The following is a 22,238-nucleotide window of genomic DNA, read 5'->3' on the forward strand; positions in this document are numbered from 1 at the left end:
AGCCATAACAGGCTTTGTGAGGTCCATCACAACTCCTTCCCTCCCCCTCTTTTTACTAGACTCAGCGGAATTGGACAAGCCTACATATGATCATCAGCCGCATTAAATGCCTAAATAGGAGTCCATAATTTATTGATTCTGCATGTCAGAAATTCTAAAAAAGGGCACCGAGCCATGCATATACTTTTTATGTACTTTGGCCTTGTCTGCTCACACTCTTGTATGAATTTAAAATAAACTAGTTTAGTTGAAGTAGTAGAAACCCTATACACACATTTTTATTTTGGTGTACATTATTTATTCCTAATTAAATGTAAGGTAAACGTAAGGGTTGCTCTACATTACATGGTTAGGTCGATGTATGCTGAGTTGCACCTAGGTAGCTGTGAAAGTGTCTTCATTTAAATCTGGCTCCTGCCAATGTAAGTGCTTCTCTATGCCAATGTAGTAACACCACCTCTCCCACTGGTGTAGAGTCACAGTAAATATAATTATGTCGACGCAGTGTCAGTGGACACACCACTTACGTCAACTGTTACAGGCTTTCAGGAGCCATCCCACAATACCCCAAACTGACAATACAATTGATACAAGTACTCCTGGTGAGAATGTGCACTGCTGACACAAGGAGCCAAGTGTTCACACACGCAAGCAGTTTAATAACTGTGATGGCTGTATGCCAACCTAAGTTAGGTTGACATAATTTTGTAATGTAGACATGGCCTAAGCAAGCCTCGTTTAAATTGAAATAAAAGTGTCTACACAGCCTTTTTCACTGGTTTAACTAAGAGTTTAAAATAACATCTTAATTTAAACCAGTACAACTCCACATGTAGAAGAGTCCTAAAAAAAATGCATCATAAGAACAGCAATCTAATATAACCCACCACAAATCCCCTGCTCTTCAAAAAATTCCCCACCCCTGAAATCACAATTCCCCCCATACCATTTTCAGGTGCTGGTGGAAAAGGATGAGCCTCACAATGAGCCCTCTCAGTCTTTGGATTTGTGCTATTTTGGATTGAAAACCAAAATGAATTTGAAAGCCAGGGGTCAAACTATTCAATTTAGGTTTGTCTGGAATAAGCAAGCTTCCTAAATCTTTCATAGAAGGTGGCAAATGTAGAGTCCATTTAGCACTCTAGTGGGCCCCTTCAACAAATTCCTAAAGCTCATCAAGAGACTGAGGCACTCACCCTACTCCTATACATTTCATAAGGTCTGCAGGAGTGAGGCACCTGTCATGCGGATACTGTGAAGAGACACAGGAATATGTTACTTTCTGCAATCCCTCAGGCTTTTCCCACCCACAGGTGAAACAGTAGTATTCAATAATAGAGATTAAAACGTGTGTACGTAAGTCACAGCATAATGATTCTCCTAATTTGAATGTCCATGTATGAGGAAAGAACAATAGAGCAACAAAGATCAGCTTAAACCTTTTCGCCCAGGCTTCAGGCTCTTAAGGTTCCTCATGTGTGTTGTGTGTTTTATTTTTATTCTATATAAATTTATTCTTTGCTCATTTATTCTATATAAACAAAACACACACACACACACACACACACACACACACCCCCACGCACCCACACACACACCCCATTATAATGCTCAGGAAAACAATACTGACAGAGTTTATAAAATTCTTGGCAAAAATGACAAAAATATCTATTTTTAATTAAGAGAAAAATGTTTACTCTGTGATGTAGCCCAAAGCATAGCAATTTTAATTTTACATTTTTAAAAGCTCAGGTTAATTACAAGAGTCATCCTTTAGAATGCTGTCACCAAATTAGTTTTTATTAATTGCTCTTAATCAAGTATGCATTGAATGTCTAATTCGTATGTTTAAATATTTTCCCATGGAATAAAGCTATTAAGAGGAAGAATCAAAACCTTTAAAAAGTTCATTCACACTGACCACTTCATAAAACTAATGAAAGGAGAAGCCAGTCTGGTGAGTCAAACTGCCAGACTTAAGACCAGAGTCCCCATATCTCGGTCCTCCAGCCAGCCTTCCACTGCTTGATGCATTTTTTTCCCTTCACTCTTGTTCAATGTCCATTTCCATTGAATTATTTTTCTATCATTTTCATCTTTCTAAAATGCTTTGTTCATTTTTCTTCTATAATTCCCTCGCTTCGTTAACTTCACATTTTTCTTATCGTTGTTCTCTTTAATCTGAGTCTCAGTTTCTGTAGCCCTCCATTTCTACTCACCTGTCAACCCATTTCTTCTCTCTCCCTCTTGAATGAGGGATGGACTCTACATTTGCCAACCCTCAAAATGCAGGTCAAAGTGTCCACAAGGTGACAGAGTTACTCCATTTTCAACATCTCAAAACCTGTAGACATTTAACTATAAAAATGTCACAGTAGCATGGTTATTATACCTAGATGCAAACGAATCATTTTTTATATTACGGTAGTACCAAAAATGTGCCAGGCTCTGAAGAGAAACAAAGTCCCTGCAATAAAGAGCTTACAATTAGGGCCCTAACAAATTCGTGGCCATGAAAAACACATCACAGACTGTGAACTCTGGTCTTTTGTGAGCTTTTACCCTATACTGTATAGATTTCATGGGGGAGACCAAACTGTGGGTCTTGATCCAAAAGGGAGTTGCGGGGGGGGGTCACAAGGTTATTTATTGCCACCCCCTTACTTCTGCACTGCCTTCAGAGCTGGGCAGCCGGAGAGCAGCAGCAGCAGCACGGAGGTAATACCATACCATGCCATCCTTCCTTCTGCGCTGCTGCCTTCAGAGCTGGACAGCCGCAGCGTGGCAGCTGCTGACTGAGGGCCCAGCTCTGCAGGCAGAAGCGCAGAAGGGTGGCAATACCATACTGTGCCATCCTTACATCAGTGCTGCTGCTGGCGGCGGCTCTGCCTTCAGAGCTGGGCTCCCGGGCAGCAGCCACCACTTTCCAGCTGCTCAGCTCTGAAGGCAGCAACACCGCCAGAAGCGGCGCAGAAGTAAAGGTAGCAGTACCGCAACCCCTGCTACAATAACCTTGCGACACCCCACACCCACACACACACACACACACACACACAAACATACAACTCCTTTTTGGGTTAGGATCCCTACAATTACAACTCGGTGAAATTTCAGATTTAAATAGTTGAAATCATGAAATGTATGATTTTTTAAATCCTATGATCATGAAATTGATCAAAATGGACCGTGAATTTGGTAGGGCCCTACTTATAATCAAATTGTACATATGATACAACAAGTGAGATCTACCATATGCCAACAGAGAAATCAGAGGATGATTGTTACAAAAATAAGTTCACACAGTCACTTAGTTGAAAAAGGGCCATTTCTTGTACAGAATACATTCCCCAATATGTACAAAATTCTCCCCCATCACCATCCTCCAATTCCTAACCATTAAAATCTCCTTCGAGGGAAAAAGTTCCCCTTCACCCAATCCTCCACGGCTGTACAATACCCACCCATTCTTCAGCTCTCCTCTTTCCTCACCATGAACTCTCTCACCGTGCACCCCACATGGCAAACCAGGGTAAGTTACCCAGCAAACATACCATACCTCCCAAGGAAAATTACCCACTGCCCTCAACACAAGTTCCTCTCATCACCACATCATTTCTGGATATCAGAGCCCCCCGACCTCTGTATTCCCCACCACACTCACCCACACCCACCAGCCAAGCCGCCTACATGAACAGACAAACTGACAGTTTCTCACAGGCAGAGCCAAAACACAGTAGGTGGGAAAGACACCTGCGTGGTCCTTTTTAAGCCCAGCACACAACAGAAAGTTTAGCACAGGAGTCCAAGATCAAAACATGAAATGTCAGAACTACAACCATAATCAAATGACAAACTGCAAAAACTGAACTTTTCTTTACTTAGAGAGACAAGGTGGATCAGGTAATATCTTTTATTGGACCAACTTCTGTTGGTGAGAGAGAGAAGCTTTTGAGCTACACAGAGCTCTTCCTCCAGTCTGAAAAAGGAACGACCAGCATCACCGCAAACTGTAAGGTGGAACAGATTGTTTAGCATAAGTAGTTAGCATATATTGTAAGGGATCCTTCAAGGTAAAGTGGCCCATTAACACCTTTGCAGCCATAGGCCTTTGTGTGGATCAAAAGCTTGCCTCTCTCACCAACAGAAGTTGGTCCAATAAAAGATATTACATCGTCCACCTTGTCTCTCTAAGGCCTGGTCTACACTGGGGGCAGGGATCGATCTAAGTTACGCAACTTCAACTACATACTGAATAACGTAGCTGAAGTCGACGTACTTAGATCTACTCACCATGGTGTCTTCACTGCGGTAAGTCAACAGCTGACGCTCCCCCGTCAACTCCGCCTGCAGCTCTCGCTCCGGTGGAGTACCGGAGTCAAAGGGAGAGCGCTTGGCTGTCGATTTATCACATCTAGACTAGACGCGATAAATTGACCCCCGCTGGATTGATTGCTGCCCATTGATCCTGTGGGTAATGTAGACAAGCCCTTAGGCTTTGTCTACACTGGTACTATCATCATTAAAACTTTTGTTGCTCAGGGGTGTGAAACAGCAGCCCCTGAATGACAAAAGTTTTAACTATGAAAAGTGCTGGTGTGGATAGCGCTTCGTCAGCGGGAGCTGTGCTCCTGGCGAAGAAGCTTCTGCCCCTCATTGGAAGCGGTTTTATTTGTCACCGGGAGACCTCTCTCCCGGCAAAAAAGAGCAGCGACACAGTGTAACTGACAACAGCGCGGTTGCAGAAGCAGAGACGCATTTTTGTGAGGTGCACAGTGTCGATGTAGCTTCATATCCTGGAACCAACATGGCTACAACTACACTGCATACTTCCCTTCCTTGTCTCACAAGTCACATATCAAGCTTCATAACATAACTGTTACACCCAACATAGCCTTCAATAATTGCCTCATCTACAATCGAGTAAGCAGCACTATAGAGAATATAATGAGACTACCTTCACAAGCCCTGTAAATACTCTTACAGTAGAATTCGTGGTTGTACTATAATAACCTTTAGATTAAAAGAATAAATAAATAAAAGTTTGTCTCTTGACAAATTTTTTTATTGCAAGTTATTTGCTTTCTAGTAACATTAGAAAAGCAGAATGTTAAGTGACTTAAAATATGCTTGCTTCAGATCTGCTGAGCATTTACTGAGTTTAGATACCTTGCTTACTGGGGGAAAAAATTCCGTTGTAGAGAGATAATAAAGATAACAAAGTTAAAAAATGTTCTAGCAAAGAATAAAAAATGTGAAACTGAAAAAATATGGAATAGAAGAAACAACTAAAGAAACAATTAAAAAAAACACAAAGTAGTTCCAAAATGAAGTATTTTATGTCAAGTAAATTGATTGGGGGTTACCAACAACCACTAAAATAATAGTAGATTCATATAAATAGATTTGTTTTCTACTCCACAAGAGGTTCAAAATCAAAATTTTAGCAACATAATCAGTTTTGTGTTTTTGAAAAACATAAATAAGGACTTCACTCCTTTTTTCACTCTACGGGTGGGTGGCATTCAGGATGGGTGGAGGTGAAGTTCAAAGGGAGCTTGCCTATTCCTCAAGATAAACCATTCCTGCCATCTGTTCTCAGTTGCTCTGAACTGCTGAAAACTGATCTGCCCTTGTTTTGTTGCCTCTTCCTTGTTTGAATCCAAGATTTTTCAGTGATGACAGTTTCCCAAATGGTTTAATCCATGTCAGAAGCATTGGGGAAAAAACTACTACAAACCACTGCCTGATGATGCTCATATTTGAACAACTCTGTGATGTGGTTATCATTGAAAATGGCCATGTGTTTGGCATTAGAGAGTTAAAACAGGTGCAGGGAAGGTTTATGAATGAAGGGCTAAAGGTTAAAAACAAAAAACCACAGTTATTTTATTTAATGCTCTCCCCTTTTACCACAAAGAAGTTGAAAAAAAGCTAAATCTTTAGAAAAACTTTCCTTTGTACAGCTGTACAGCACTTTTCTGTTAATATATTCCCATACTCTAAATGAAAAGGCCTCACTTTTAATTGAGCTTCACAGTCAAACTAAGAAGAAAACACATTTAAGCCTCCTGGTTAATAGTAAGCATATGGTGATTGTGAAATACTTTCAAGTTAAAAATAGCCCACAGTACAGTACCATAAGCAAAAGGGACTGGATCCCCCACTGTGTGGTTTGCAGGAGACTTTGCAATTTCAACAGAATCACTTGTTGAATGTTTTACAGAGGCTCTTAGTGTGAATTCCTGCTATTTGCATGAGTTCACAATATTATTCAGCTGACATAAGTGTGCTTCTGATTATTATTATTATTTTCTATTCCACTTTTAATGAAACCCTGTCTTACCATGTCCTGGCACAATTGATGGTTTTGAATTCTGCCAATCCAAAGGACTAGGCAATACCAAAGCAAGGCAGGAAAAGTGACGTCTACACAAGCCTGCTCAGCGTGATCGAGTATCAAGTTGGACTAGTAGTTGTTGATAGGGAGCAGCTTTTCAGATTAATTCCCTCATTAGTCATGGAAGTGTTGCCACCCAGCCTTGCTCTTCCTCATGTCTAGGCCAAAGGTTTTTTTTTCTACTGATTGTTTTAGGATTAGCCATCATGTACATATAAAGTTAAGTATCAGAGGGTAGCCGTGTTAATCTGTATCCACAAAAACAACAAGGAGTCCGGTGGCACCTTAAAGACTAACAGATTTATTTGAGCATAAGCTTTCGTGGGTAAAAACCTCACTTCTTCAGATGCATGAAGTGAAAGTTACAGATGCGGACATAAATATACTGACACATGAAGAGAAGGGAGTTACCTCACAAGTGGAGAACCAGTGTTGACAGGGCCAATTCGATCAGGGTGGATGTAGTCCACTCCCAACAATAGATGAGGAGGTGTCAATTCCAGGAGAGGCAAAGCTGCTTCTGTAATGAGCCAGCCGCTCCCAGCCCCTATTCAAGCCCAAATTAATGGTGTTAAATTTGCAAATTAATTTTAGTTCTGCTGTTTCTCTTTGAAGTCTGCTTCTGAAGTTTTTTTGTTCAAGTATAGCTACTTTCAAATCTGTAACAGAATGTCCAGGAAGACTGAAGCGTTCTCCCACTGGCTTGTGTGTGTTACCATTACTGATGTCCGATTTGTGCCAATTTTTTCTTTTACATAGGGACTGTCCGGTTTGGCCAGTGTACATGGCACTAATTAGGGCTTGAAAAGGGGCTCGGAGTGGCTGGCTCATTACAGAAGCAGCTTTGCCTCTCCTGGAATTGACACCTCCTCATCTACTATTGGGAGTGGACTACATCCATCCTGATCGAATTGGCCCGGTCAACACTGGTTCTCCATTTGTGAGGTAACTCCCCTCTCTTCATGTGTCAGTATATTTATGTCTGCATCTGTAACTTTCACTCCATGCATCTGAAGAAGTGAGGTTTTTACCCACGAAAGTTTATGCTAAAGTAAATATATAAAGTTAAGACATTTCTAAGTTTTATTGTTCTTATAAACATCCAGTATCAAAGGGCAGGAGAACTGATTGTTTGCAGATGATGGCCTTATCCTTTCCAACTCTGGCTAATAGATTTAGAGTTCTATGCAGTTCTAAGTATTTATGGATAGTTTACTGAATTACGTACTTGTGCTTTAAACTTTCAACAGTGTAGTTTATAGATTTAAAATTAAGTATGTGTAAATCTTATTTTGTTTTCCATTTTTTAAATATGTCATGGAATTTGCTTTCCCCCAACTTGGTCCACTGGCTCTGGAGTCATTAACTTTCTGGACAATGTGCAAGGCCCATCTTTTTACTTACGAATTTGGGGAAGGACTGCTGAATGGGGGCAATTTGTTTCATTATATTTACTGTTTTTGTCTGATGCTCATGTAATTATTATGGTGAGCTGAGCAGCTTGCTATAAAATACAAGGTATTTATTTTATATAGACAATCTTTACACGAGAGAGCCCAGAGCATAGAGTAGACTGATATTTTATAAACTCAAAATAAATGAATAAAATATAACAACATCAATAGGACTACTAAGATTTGTTGAGACAAGCAGGATTTGGCATATTAAGGTAAAATAAATACAATATGAATTTTAAAAAGGGGGTAAGGGAAGAAAGACAAACATTTTATTAAAAAAACCTATCAAGTACGAATGTGCAGATTTTTAAAAGCTAACCTAGTTCACCTCACATTTACAAGGGAATTTATTTTAGTCAGATGAAAGTGGTGTTCTCAAATTTGAATACGTTGCTTTGAAAAAAAATTGTATATGCAGAATAGGTTTCATGTCCATCATTCTAGTCATATAATAAGAGTTCTGCTGTACTGTTTGTAAGGAACATTACTGCATGGAGGGGTGGGGGAGCCGGTATCACAAAACAATTATCATGGAGTTATTAAGCAAAAAAGTCCATTCTTTTTTGGGCCAGGATGTTTACAGGACACATTTCAAGCTACACACCAACTCACAATGTATTTTCAAACTTCTCAGAGAAGCCACAAAAAATTAAGGCATTCCATGTAGAGCACACACACACACACACAAACCCAGGGTGTGGAAACACATAGAACCACAAAAAAATTCAAAATGAATCTTAGATGCAATAAATGAACAGGTTCACAGCTTTCTCCCTCTTTCAGGGCTCAAACATGGTAGTAATCAGATGTTTATTCCAGTACCAGAATGTCATCTTAAAAAGCAAAGATCTCATTACATGCAAGACCTAACCAAAAGTGACCATTTCCTCTTAATTATTCACAAACATATTCTAAAGAAAAAATTACTAGAACAGCATCCAATAATAAACGTTCAAAAATAATATGGAATCAAAACTGGAGCAAAAAGCAGGTGGATCTAACGTATGCAAACAACAAAAAACTGTTTTGTTTTTCCTTTGATATAACCTGAAAAGACCTGGACATGGACACAAAACATCTATCATCTCAGAAAATGCCAACCATTTCTGATGAAGGATAATAAAAGAAACATAGCTGAGAAAAACTGGATTTATACTAGCTAAGGCTCTAGACATCACTGGTTAACAATCAATATCCTATTTATTATAGCGTCATTAAGAACTACCCCCTCCACCAAACAAGAGGTGAGGTTTTCTGTTGGACCAGCAGGAGATGGACACAGTAGGGCTCTTTTCAGGTTTTGGAGGGTGGGGGCACATAGAAAGTATGCCTTCCTGGGCACACAGGAAAAGCATGAACAAGGGTAGGTGATTGTGACCAAGGACCTCTTGATGGCAACTGGCAGAGGGAACAGGGGTGCATAAAGTTTACAGGCATCCCCTGGGTCGGGTATTTACATTCTAGTTCACCAAAGTGTGTCATGGAAGATTTCTCCTGAAAGCCTGTGTCACAGTGGTCATCAAAATTTTTGAGAAATGTATGCATGGATAATATGTAAGGAGATCATGTATATATACACATACATATACATATATAAGACAGGTGACCCACAGACTACACCAGGAGGAAGGAGACATTTATCTCTCTAGCTAACCATTGTGTATTGTGTCTTACAATACAAGACAATAAGCACACTGAATCAAAGGCTAGTGAAGAACCTAAGGGGACTTCAGAAGGAAAATTAACAGGAATAGGTAAACAGCAGGGTCCTGTTTTATAAGTGAAGAAAAAAAGGACTGGTCTGATGTATCTGGGGTGCAGAAAGATGCTTTGGCATCCTTGATTCTATCCTTCATCTGGGAAGGCAAGTTGCCAGTGAGCTAATCTCATGAAAAGAATCTCAGCCATCCTGAAAAATGCTCTGAGAAAGACTTTGAGATAACTAGTATCTTATTAGACAAGAGGACATCTTGTTAGTTGAGTTTAGGCTCTAAAATGTAATTTCTGGTACTATATATTACCCTGTTTCCAATGTTTCTGTTTCCTATCATTTGACTCTCTGTTCTTTGTTAAATAAACTTGGTCTTGTTTTTACTATACACATATCTAAGTGCTGTGTGTTAAGCAGAGATGGGGTCTAAGGTATAACTAGTAAGCTGTACTGCACTGTTCCTTTGTAAGCAGGCGTAATAATTCTGTGAGTGTTCAGTGGATAAGGAGCTGGACAACACAGGGCGATGCTCAGAGGACTCAGGGGTTGCAGTGTTCCTATTGCTAGCCTGCATGAGGGACAGCAGCGCCCACGTGGTCTGAGAGGGGAGCACCTGTGTTGCGTGTGACTGGGATAGTCAGGGAGCTGACCCCTGGCAGATACAGACAAGGCTTCCCTAAGTTAAGAAGAGGTGGTAGCAAGGTGCCTGAGTATCCATGGGCAGTATTGCAGTGATACCTCTCAAGCTCTGATTGACCTGTTCAGGGTAGGCAGGAGCAGCTGACTGGTTCATACAGCTCCTCCTTCTTGGGGAATAAGAGGCCTCTCCTGAATGTGAGCTACAAGCCAGCACACAAAGCATGCACTCACCCAAACTCACCCTTTTCTGTAGTTGTCTGGCTAGAATTCCCTGGTCCACCATGGGCCTAGCCAGATTGCCTTTTCAGGGTCAGGAAGAGGAAGGGATTTTCCCATTGTGTAAAACAGGCCAATATCCAAGAGAGTGGAAGGGGAGGTTATTTGTTTGCTTTTTAAAATTCTCCCACGCCAGCCTGAGGACCTGTTTGGTTAGTTACAATTTAAAATGGAAAATTATAAAAATGTTTCAACTAGCAGTCAGCATCCAGTGCTGGCAGGCTAAGTGTAAACCCAAGCACAGCATCCAGGAAGCCAATGGCATCTGACCCAGTTGGTCTCAGGGCAGTGGGTAATTGAGTCTCACATAGACTGAGTCATCTCTATCTGCATTTCTCATCCCCCACACAAATGGTTTGGGATTCCAGCTCAAGCATCAAATTCCCAGTTACAGGCCATCCAGGGGTTAGGCATAGGATCAGCAAACTCAACTATCCCACACTGGACTCAAATAATTGCCTGATAGCTCGAGGGCAAAGGGGTAGGGTAGAGGAGACAGTTGCCCTCCCACGCACTCCAGTATGTGACTGAAATAAATAAAATTTGCAGCCTGCTACTTTTATCCCACACACCATGTATATCATCTGATGCATGGCCTGATTAATGGAAATTGAATACTGTAACCTGCCACAAACAAAACAACAACACGAAAACAGAACTGTGGGATATTTAGGCTGATGTAATGTACAAGTTTTATGGATCTCAACTCTTAGCTGAAGGTTTGGAAGTTTAACCCTCAGAACACTAATAGTTTCAAGTTGCTAGTCTAGCAGCTTCTTAGGCTGACAGAGCATAATAAAATGCACAGTATGTGCCTACAGTCTCCAAGTTGCTAACATGCATCAGTGAAATAGAATATGTACAGATGGAATGGCAAAGATGTCACAATAATATAGATACAAGCATGTCATAAAAAGATTTCCCTGTTACAGTACTAAAGGATTTGGTTTTATAGTACAAGGAATAATGTGCCCCACATTGTACATAATAAGACTGTAAATTCCATCCAGGAGCTCTGGTGAAGATATCAGCCATAAGAGCAAAGCTTGAGTGCTTTGTTCATCTCACCAGAATCCTTTATACCCCTAATTTATGTTCATAGGAAGTGGTACATTATTTAATACATTACAGATTTTCAAAAATAATTCTCACAGCCTGAAGTCTCTTGTCCACCTCCCACATCCCATGAAACCTTCCTCAGATTCTAGTAACTGGACTAATCACGTGGGGAAAGTTAATGATCCGTAAGTCTTTGCAGGACCAAAGGAAATTGACATTTTTAAGAGCTACCAATGTACAATTTTTCTTTAAATATTGAAGGTGTCATTTTTTCTTAAATTGTTATAAAATAATTTATTTGCTTAGCACAAACTCAATGACCTTGAAGTAGATTGTCTTAAGCAAGATTTCCAGCATATCCATAGTTACATTGGTGTACATATACTGTTTTTATCACATACCCTTTCTTCTTAGAAAGAACAGAGATTGCTCATCAAAACATCACTTATTTCACTAGAATGAATTTTTTTTTAGGACATTTAAAGATCCAGATATTTGAGAAGTATCTTACCTCTTTTTCATGCATGCGAAACAGTGACTGTTCATCACGAAAAGTGCTAATTTTTCCCAAGCCTATTTTGGGTGTCATCTATTGAATGAGAAAGTTCATATTTAAAGTTCAAAGCATTACCTTGAGGAGAATCATTCTCAAGTGAAAAATATAAAAGACAACATACAGTCTACCTCCAAAAATCATCAAGGGAATATAACACCTACCAGAGACAGAGGTATGGGCTTCTCTCGCAAATATCTTGGATTTTCTAGCTGGAAAACAAGACATTGTACAACAGCAGCTTACTGACCATGTGACATAGCTTTTCATCATTATTTCTTATAAAATAACTTTAAAAAACTATGGCCAAAATTTACAAAAGTAGATGTAAATACAAATATACTTTGTTAGGTTCAATGGCGTTAATCTGGCTTTCCACTGGTTAAACAGAGAAAAAAATTCAATGTAGTGTTTTTTCCAAAAAATATAATTGACTATGACTACACAAACAACGATCATACATGGAACTCATTGTAAAAAGAAAAATTCATTAAAAGTACTGTATAATTACAGCAGCCCTTTCAATCACAAACTTTAAGAACTGCATTTGAAACACTGTGCACAAACCACTTCCTGTATCAGACAGCTATATCTCACTTAATTTTCTCTAATTATGAGATTCAAACATCACATCACACAGAATGCATAACATCCAGGAAATGCTTTCAAGAATATAAATCTGTCAAATGTGGTATGAAGATTTGGAATGAAAATGTGATTGCAATACACATCTTACAACATTAAGTCCTTTATTTTTAGAGAAGATTAAACTGATCTATCAGGCATGGCAAATACGAAATATATCAAGAGTGCTTGCCACTTTTTTGAATTTATAAATGAAAGAAGGAGACTTAATCTCTCTGTAATTTCAATCTGACACAGTATTCTTCATTTCCTGTCCTAAAGTATTATGTTGTATTCTTATGTGCTGAAGAGTTGTCATATATCACCCCAGAGGTGGCTATAGTTCAAAGATGTGCAGTGTGAGCATATTTTACACACATAGTAATGTTTTTAAACTTTCTAGGTTCCATTTGGATGAAAAGTGCTATATACATTCAAGATCATCACTATAGCCAAGTCAATAGTTTAAAATATTTAAGCTTTTTTCTAAATAACCCATCACTATTTACCTTGCAGGAATTTATTATAGCAGACCAACCAGACCTTCTTTTAAACAAAAAGTTACCTGTATTATTTAATGTGCATCACTGTATTTCGGAAAGAAAAATCAAAGTTCAACTTTTTACAATGACCACATCCACTTATTAAAATGAGGACATTATTTCCTTGCTATTCATTTTCATCATAAAAACAGTGACTGTACATTTAAATAAGTGCAGTAAGGGCTTTCCAAAAATATTCCAGCATAATGGAATTGAAGGGACATCATCATCTTAAAAATTACCAAGGAAGTTACCGATTCACATTGATTCACAGCAGATATGAACAGACAAAGGTGAACAAAAGAGACCATCGTACGCTTGGTGTAAGGAAAGGAGATAAAATGAAATTAGTGTGGTAGAGAAAGCGAGAGGAAACAAGGGAGAAAGAAAAGGAAAGCAGGAGTAGACTGAAGGATGAGGAGAAAAGAAAAAAGAGCAAGCACAGAAGTTAAAAAAAACCAGGCACCTAATAGAAGGAGCAGGAGAGGGAGAGACAAAAGCTGCAGCTCCAATGATAAACTCTGTAGCCATAATTCTCTACTAATGTCTGGTCCCTACCCATAACCTCACCCTGCCAAATCCTCCCCACCAGCGTGGATCTACGATTGAGCAGAGAGCCCTCCATAGATTCAAAGGGAGAAGGCACTCTTTGGCCCCCTCGCTATTTTCTGGGGGCTGAACCTACATACTCTAAGCTTCAATTAACCTCAAGGAAAGTTATGTGGAAACTAGGAATGCAGGATCCGGCTTCAAGGGTGTAAATGCTTTTTAAATATCCCACACTTTGCACATAAATTGTAAACAATTTTTCTTAGCTTTTTAAAGATAAAAGTTGTTAAAGATTTACAGCCAATTGAAATAATTTATTTGAGCATGGAACGAAATAATTTTCAGCTTTGCTTAATTTCAGCACCACTTTGAATAAGTAAGGTATATGCTAGTTGTTTATAAAAGGGGGGGGGAAATGTGGCTCTAATACATTCTATGGCCTAAGTCTTAACATTTTCTGATTTTGTAACAGCAGCCAGATGTGCTTTGAAGTTAAATGTTCCCACTTTGTTACTTGTTGTGGATTATATCCACTTAAAATGATCTGTAAACATTTAATGTTTCAAAATTCATTCCTTTCATGCTAGTCTTCTGCAAAACTTCTTGTTCTCAAAATTATACCACATTAAAGGAGGAATATCACAGTGAAGAGTGGAGGAAAAACTTGTATTTGTGAGAAACATACAAATTTAAAAATAATAAGTCAAAGGTCAAAGACAAATCAAAATACATATGTATGATGCAGAAGGTTTACCATGTGTCAAATAGTAAATCACATGACAAAGTTTTTTGGGTATGAAGCAAGTAAAATACATCTTTATTTGACATACAGTTGAACTCTCATTTGCAAATACCCTTAGTACAAATTGAATTTTCAGACATTTTTTGTAGAAAAGGTTTTGGATCTCTTCTATTCTGTCCATTAGTCAGCCAAACAATTATACAGGCAACATATCATGTTTCGTTTTGTGAAGGTTGGTATCGTCACTTTAAAACACTTGAGCCCTCATAAGCCAACAGTTCGATGGTGGGAAAGCTAAGGGGGCACCCATTTAAAAAACACTCAGAACAAAAGGGGGGAGGGTGGAAATTATGGAAACTATCCCCTTTTTCAAAATTAGTGGAGCTGCGGGTCACGGCAGAAAATCAGCACTTCAGCAAGATAGAGCAATTCAGTCAAACACTTTCAGCTCTATTTCCGCCAATACCTATAATTTAAAGCAACCGATACATGCTACGGGGAAAAGGTCAACACACTTGATTAAAAAGGTTATTTTCTGTTTGATCAGCTGATAAAGATAATCCACTTTACCTCGTTGTGCGCTATCACACTACAGTCCATAACCTTAAAAAAGATATGGTCTGTATTTCATTGGGTATTAAAATTACTTTTTATACTTCTATAAACAAAAGACACGTTAAATCTGGTAAAAGCTTTCCATGGCATGTTACATCCATTTACTAAAATGTGTTTCTCCACCTCTTAATATATCAGTGACATACTACCTATGGTCCTGAACCAAACCCACTTAACATTAAAAAAAAAAAAGGGGGCTTCCACTCACTGATTCCACCGAATCAGGCACCAATTACCTTATACAAACCAACATTCTCATTACCAAATATTGTTCTAAACTGGACACTGTTGTCAAAAGGTCAATATAGAGAGACGCTGTATCAGCTATACTGTGAAACCTTACTCATCCTTTTTAAGTCATCAATATGACAAAGCACTGAAAACCATAGCTGCAAATAAACCCTATATAAAACCAGATGACGCTGTTCAGTGTTTTTGCTAAATATTTGTATACCAACATGTACATAAATAGTGACATTTTTATTTTTATTTTTTACTTCCTATTGCAAGATACTGTTGTATAAAAAAAAACACCAAACATCAAAAAAATTACGTATTTCATTTGGGTTTTGCTCTGGAATTACTATTTAATGCCTGAAATATTATCCCACCCTAGCTCGGTCATGCAGGACAGTAAGATGAAGTAAACACACATGCGTATACACATACTGCATTACCGCAAGCATGTGCATCCAGTAGTCCTCCACTTCCCACTACCTCAAGCAGGTGAGTAGGAAGGGGAAAGACAGTGGATGGAACCAAGGCTCCATCCCTGTAATGCATTAGCCAACAGAGTGGAGCTGGCATGACGGAAGAATTAAACTGCACTAAGGAGATTTCCCCCAAAAGCAAAGAGGAAGCGGGAAAGGAAATTGTGATTTTGAATATCGGCTCCTTCCACAGGGCTTTTCCTGGGTACGCACAGCCGCACACCATTCCTTATACTTAGTTTAGCATAAGGCTCAATCTAACCCTAAATATATAAAATTATAACCAGGGTCCCTATTCCTCTTAAACAGCAAATATCACAGAAATGGCTACATATCAGGACTCAATCTTCTCACTCCTCCCTTGCATCATATTTTGTTTTTTGGAAGCTACTTATTAAGGAATACTTTGAAAACTAAAATAATACCAGGATTTATTGCAGTTCAATACTAAAGTTGAAAGGCATCTTTTAAGATTTAGGAAAAAACATTTGGAACAGCAAGCTTGCCACACATTTCCCTGTAAGCCTCTTCAAAGAGAAAAACATGTTTGGTTTTCAAAACAAAGATGGAAAAACACACATGAAAGAGTTAAGAACACTTAAGATTTTGAAATGGTAAACAGCTAAACTGAACCTTGACCGGAGTTCTTACTTTAATCTAACAAACCCAGTCAGCCAGCATGTTTGCTACAGAAACAAATGCTGAATAGTTTCAGGAAATTTAAGTATGGATATTCTTATCTAACATTGTGATTTGTAGTGAAGTACACTTTAAATTGCTGCTGGACTTGAAAACTGTTTGTCAGCATGAAAGTTGAATTTATTTTTTGAAGTCACACCACCACTTGTAGTTCACTGTGGGAAAGTTTTTACAGTGGTGCTGCCCTCCAACACCACAATTTATACAGTAGGTATGTTTACAATAAGCAACAGAGAGAAACTAAGAAAACCAAACAAAAGAAAGGACATGGCTTGTACAGAAATGTTGAGTTTAACTGGAACAGAGAGACAAGAAGGAAGATCTGAGCCAAGTACCCAAGAAACTTCAGGTATACTTTGCACTATTGCTGAAACCACCCAAGAATTCACCATAATTTTATCTACTTTAAACCTGTAGGACAGCTATATTCCTTCTGGACAAAGATAGATAGATAGATCTTTAATGCATAGATCTTCTTTGGCAGCCAGTCAATCCTGCCCCTCTATCACAGCCAGAAGAGCCTCTAGAGAAAGAAATACACAGTGCCCTTGCCCCCAAACTCCCAGGACTAAGCGCATTCAGCCCAAATTACCCCTTCTACAAGAGGGTGCAAGTGCAATGGACTTGAACGGAAACTGTGTCCACATTCGGCAGGGCTGACTTTGATCCACTGTTTCTACAGTCCTGCCCAGATGGAAAGCAAGAGATTATGGATCAGGTTTTACATAAGACTGGTTAGACTAAAGGTCCATCTAGCCCAGTATCCTGTCTTCCGACAGTGGCCAATGCCAGATACCCCAAAAGGAAGGAACAGAACAGGTATTAATCAAGTGATCCATCCCCTGTCGCCCATTCCCAGCTTCTGGCAAACAGAGGCTAGGGACACAATCCCTGCCGACCTGGCTGATAGCCTTGATGGACTTTTAGATTTTCAAAATTGATTTTGAGTGCCCAATTTCATACACCTTAAAGGGGCATAATTTTCAGAAAATGCAGAGCTCCCATTTCTGAAAATAAGGACACTTTCAGACTTCTCCATTTGGGCACTCAAAACCTCGGACAACCAAAACCACTACATATTTTGGAAAATCTTGGCCCAGATCTTTGAAAATATGAAGAAATATAAAATGTATTCAAGTAAAGAAATTATTAAACATTCGTCCAGCTATTACAGAATTTAATGGATGGTTCTCCTATCAGAGGACTTCATTTTACTGATCAGACTAGGCACTTTATAATGTGGGTTTACACATGCTGTAAAGCAGCAAGAACACTTCATTTTAGATGTGTTTCCTGAAAGATTCAATGCATTAACATTTTAGCATAAATTTCAAAAGAAAATTATGTTAATCACTTAATTATAAGACCTATTGTACTCTATATACATAGTATAATAATTATATTTATAATTATTTCAAATATAAAACAATTAGACTAGTCCTCTACTCCAAATGCTGCCCCACCAGGAACACCGGTTTAATTATGAGCTCTATAAGCATTGTAGAGAAACACATTTATCCCCAGGAATAATGAAAAGCCTCACATCACTTTCCAGCGAATTACTTTGAGGAACCTAGGAAATAGTCTTGCTGGACTCACAAACAATTTATGTTTAGTTTCTTCAAGAAGAAAAAAAATTAAGCAGTGAATCCTAAGTCATTTTTCTATCCCTTTCTTCCACCGTCCAACCTAAGAAAATTTAATGTAAATCACTGACCAAAGAATTTGTTAGGCAGGAGTCCTTTTTAATTCTTTATCATAAGAGAGTCTTCCACATGAGAAATTCTTTGGGACAAGACTTAAAATCAAGGTCCTGAGCACTTTTTATTAAACATCCCATGGCATAGCACTTTTGATAAAAGTTGGGTGTTAACCCATTTTTAGTTGGATAAATTCCAATGCAAAAAAAAAAAAAAAATCAAATCATACCTTGCCTCACTAAAATTCTCTTCCAGTTTCAATTGGATACAATATTTGTGTGCATTTCCTTTCCTGAACTATTGTGTTGTATTTCCATCGCACATTACAGAGCCACCATAGCATACTTTAGAATTGGCACCACTCAGTGGTAGATGAAATGCTATCTCAGGGATATGGTAAAGCCTATTTCAGTGCTTACAAATTGCCTTGCAGGCTCTGGATGAAAGACGTTACAAAAGGATCCACTTGTTAATATTAGTTCAGTTCTACTGTATAAATATTATTTCTCACATTGATGTTTTATTCTCCATATAGATTCTCTCACACAGGAATTCTTTTCACTCTAGAAAGTTAACCAACAACTTTGCTTACATCAGAGAAAAGCAATAAAATTTTTTCCAAAGCTAATATAAACAGTTACTTTATATAGCAAACTTCTTTTCCTTTAAATTAAATGTATTTTACTCTCAATCAAGAAGCAATTTTTCTAAAACAAAACTAAAAACAAGGTCTGATCATTCACAATTTATATTAAAAATTGAGATAGAATACCTACAGTCTTTAGGCTGCTGGTATACTTTAGACTTAAAAATATTTTTTTAACAGATTCTAAAATAAGTTACAAATGACAAAACGAGTTCAAAGTAGCTGCAACATAATTGGAGATTTGAACTCAACTAATCTTACAGAAGGAAAACTTTTTTCCTTCAAAACAGCAATCCAGTAGATATTTTTTGTCTGCATTACTAATTCAACTTCAAGGCAGCAAAACTTAATCAAGGACAGTCATATCAATTTAGATAAAACTCAATAAAGGCTCAGAAAGAGACTATTATAGTGTATTTAAAAGTCATTTTATATTAGTGTTCCATTTATGAAAGGCAAAATTTATCAAGATCAAAAGCCTACTTTTCAAATGTGTCCAAACATGACTAGAATCTAAAGAGCTAAAATAATATGTTTGATAGGGATATTCAAGTATGCTCTAAGACAAATGGGGCAATAGTGTTACTAGCAAGAAGCAGCAAAATGGTTAAGCTAAGCAATGTGACACTTTTTGATACAATAGAGGTTTAAATATTTTTCTTGTAGAGGAAGACATTGTTGATATCATAAATATACTTTGAAGCTTTCATATCATAACACTTGTTAAGCATTAACCTCTCCATTTGGTTCAGAAATCATAAACACTGACTTCCCTAAACAAAGCATTTCATGATAGTTCTGATAAGAAGCAATATTCTGCAATAAAAACACATAACCACATGTTAAAAAATAAAAGTAGAGTCAATCAGGCCCAGGAATCAAAAACATACAAGACAATATTTGGAAGCAGCGTTAAATTTCAGATCTGACTTTTTAAATGTACAATTGCAAACACAATCTAAATTCCATATTCTTCCCTCATAACTAGACACAACAACAAATAAAATGGCAAATCTGCTAAAACTGTACGAACAGTCAAACTCTAGATAAGAATTCAGACTACCAGTTTAGACATAACAGCCAGAAACAACTAGTTACAGGCACTTAGTAGCTCAGCATCAGGCCTTTATTTATTGCTCCTATATTTATACATACTGAGAACTTATATGTTGGTAAGACAGAGATGAGGATACTTTCCTTATCCTGTCAATAATTCCTCGCTGGGAAAATCAGCCCTCAGGCCCATTGTAAATGGACTCTCAGGAAACAGCTGCAACATATAGGACCATGTTCCTCCTCTGAAGCAATCCTCACACCACAGTGATCCATTTCTTTACAGTCTCAAGATTATTGCAAGATGCGCAAACTGGCGGTACTTTCAAAAATGGGTAGAATGCAAGCAACTTGGACATTTAATGGGGAAAGCTGTTAGACAGGCCACACCAGCACTTATTTTGCGCTCCATTCCTGCTTCCTATTCACTTTCTTGTGCAGTCTAAGATGTTTGTTATGTTCTGCAAAACCATAAATGGTCTGGGTTCCAGTTACTTAAGGGATAACCTCTGTGTGTGTGTGTGCGTGTCCTGAAATGGGAATTATTTTCTGGGTCATTCTCTTTGTCAGCTCATTAAGTTAAACTCTTTGTGGGAGGCAGCAGGGTGCTTTCTAACACCTCTGGAACCTATTCCTTCAAGTGGTTTGGCAGAGCCAAAGTGTAGTTAGATTCAGGGCACAGTGTAACATTTTGCTTGTTGGTGCCTAGATGGCACAGAGATGGCAGCAGTGGAAATAGGAATCTTTTCATTTCAATCCACCCAAGAACTGAGCATGCTACTCTTGGAGGTCTCCTAGCCTGTGGAACAGAGAACATGCTCAGGATCAGAACTCTGATCGCTCAGTATAATGCCACTAAACAAGCATGCTGGCCCTGGCTAGTAGCGTTTATACAAACACAGATGACTGGTAGTTACTCATTTGTAAATTGACCTGATAAAGGAAGAGTAATATTCAAACTTCTCTAAAAGAAATATCGAGCATAGGGAAATGAATTTCATAAAGCATTTGGAAGTATTTTCTATCAAGGTAATTTAAGGTGAAGAAGGATTTAGAATAGAAAATACACTATGTACACTAAAGCAAAAGTTATTGTTTTTTTGGAAAGCTTCCAGTAGTCTCACTCTTCTTCTCAAGCTACAGTTGCAAGCCAAAACACATTGCCAGCTCTGGCAAGCCAATGATTTCTTGCTTTCCTCCCACCAGACATCTAAGAATACAAACTGGTGTCCATTATGCTTCCTGACTGCCACCTCATGAGAGCCATTTAAATCTGTTTTGGTACTGAAGTGCCATAAAGCACTCTTGACTTGTGGATCTATCTTAAAGAGAGACATTCAGAGAAAGATTATTTCAGAGGACATATAAATTTAAGCGCATTGAATATTGTAATATTTATTTATTTAGGCCCTACTTAAAAAACCCATAAGAATGAGAAAAAGCAAAGGCAGGCCGTTATCCACCTGTAACTTCTCAAATGTTTTACAGAGGAGTATTATGTTTTTGAGTAAAGAAAATGTATACAATCTTTGAAGAGCCAACCGAAGGGAAATGTTAGATTTCATGAATAAACAGAATAAGACTTGGATTGTATATAGGGCCTCATACTCAGGGTATCCTTAAAACATGTAATAAAAGAATGACAGAGTACCAACAGTGCAATGGCTGTGTGGTCAAATTCCTCAACTTGTGAGTACCACACAATAGTTCTTTATTATCTGTATTTTTCTTTAAATAGAAATTGGGTATATTAGCCAGTTACGACTTTGAAATCTCTTATTTCATGTACAGAGCCATAAGAGCTCAAAAGAAGGAAACTGCCTCATTCAAAAGATGACATTTCCAGTACTGCAGCATCTTCTGTACTGACCCGCATGCCCTGACTGCATAAGAACAAATATGCTAATCTATTTGTGGAGAAATTAAATATGTTCTCATATATTAGAGTTGGAGAATGAGATGGTCTGTGCTTCATTATGTTGTTGTTGTGTTTTTGTATTTTTGTTCACTCTTCTTATGCTGCCAGGGTTAGAAGTGTTAGAAAGCCTGTATGAAACTATATGAAATAAGAAGTCTTTTAAATATCTTTCCTGAAACATGTATTATAATATTTAGCACTTCTACACACTTTATATTTTAAAAGCATTTTACAAATATCAAATAATCCTCACAACAGCCCTGAACGGTAAATGTATTTAATGTAAGTTGTATATACAATATCTGCCACTATTACTTCCTTTTGTTAAGTCCTAGAACAGTGGTCCCC

General features: G+C 38.1%; 1 protein-coding gene across 9 annotated transcripts in view; it reads right to left on the minus strand.

The window, feature by feature from the left end:
* The window catches only part of CEP112 (centrosomal protein 112), a 360,739-nt gene that overhangs the window by 307,087 nt on the left and 31,414 nt on the right, over positions 1–22,238 (minus strand). For all 9 annotated transcript variants that reach the window (XR_005227706.2, XM_007055085.4, XM_037914553.2 and 6 more), the window contains 2 exons: positions 12,257–12,304; positions 12,051–12,128 (listed from right to left, as the gene is read on the minus strand). Coding sequence is in view for 8 of the 9 variants with exons in the window: in XM_007055085.4 (XP_007055147.2) it covers positions 12,051–12,128; positions 12,257–12,304 (126 nt within the window). In the remaining variant the exon portion in view is untranslated. The remainder of the gene's footprint in view (positions 1–12,050; positions 12,129–12,256; positions 12,305–22,238) is intronic.

Source organism: Chelonia mydas, chromosome 14, assembly GCF_015237465.2.
Source record: "Chelonia mydas isolate rCheMyd1 chromosome 14, rCheMyd1.pri.v2, whole genome shotgun sequence".
Classification (NCBI taxonomy): domain Eukaryota; kingdom Metazoa; phylum Chordata; order Testudines; family Cheloniidae; genus Chelonia; species Chelonia mydas.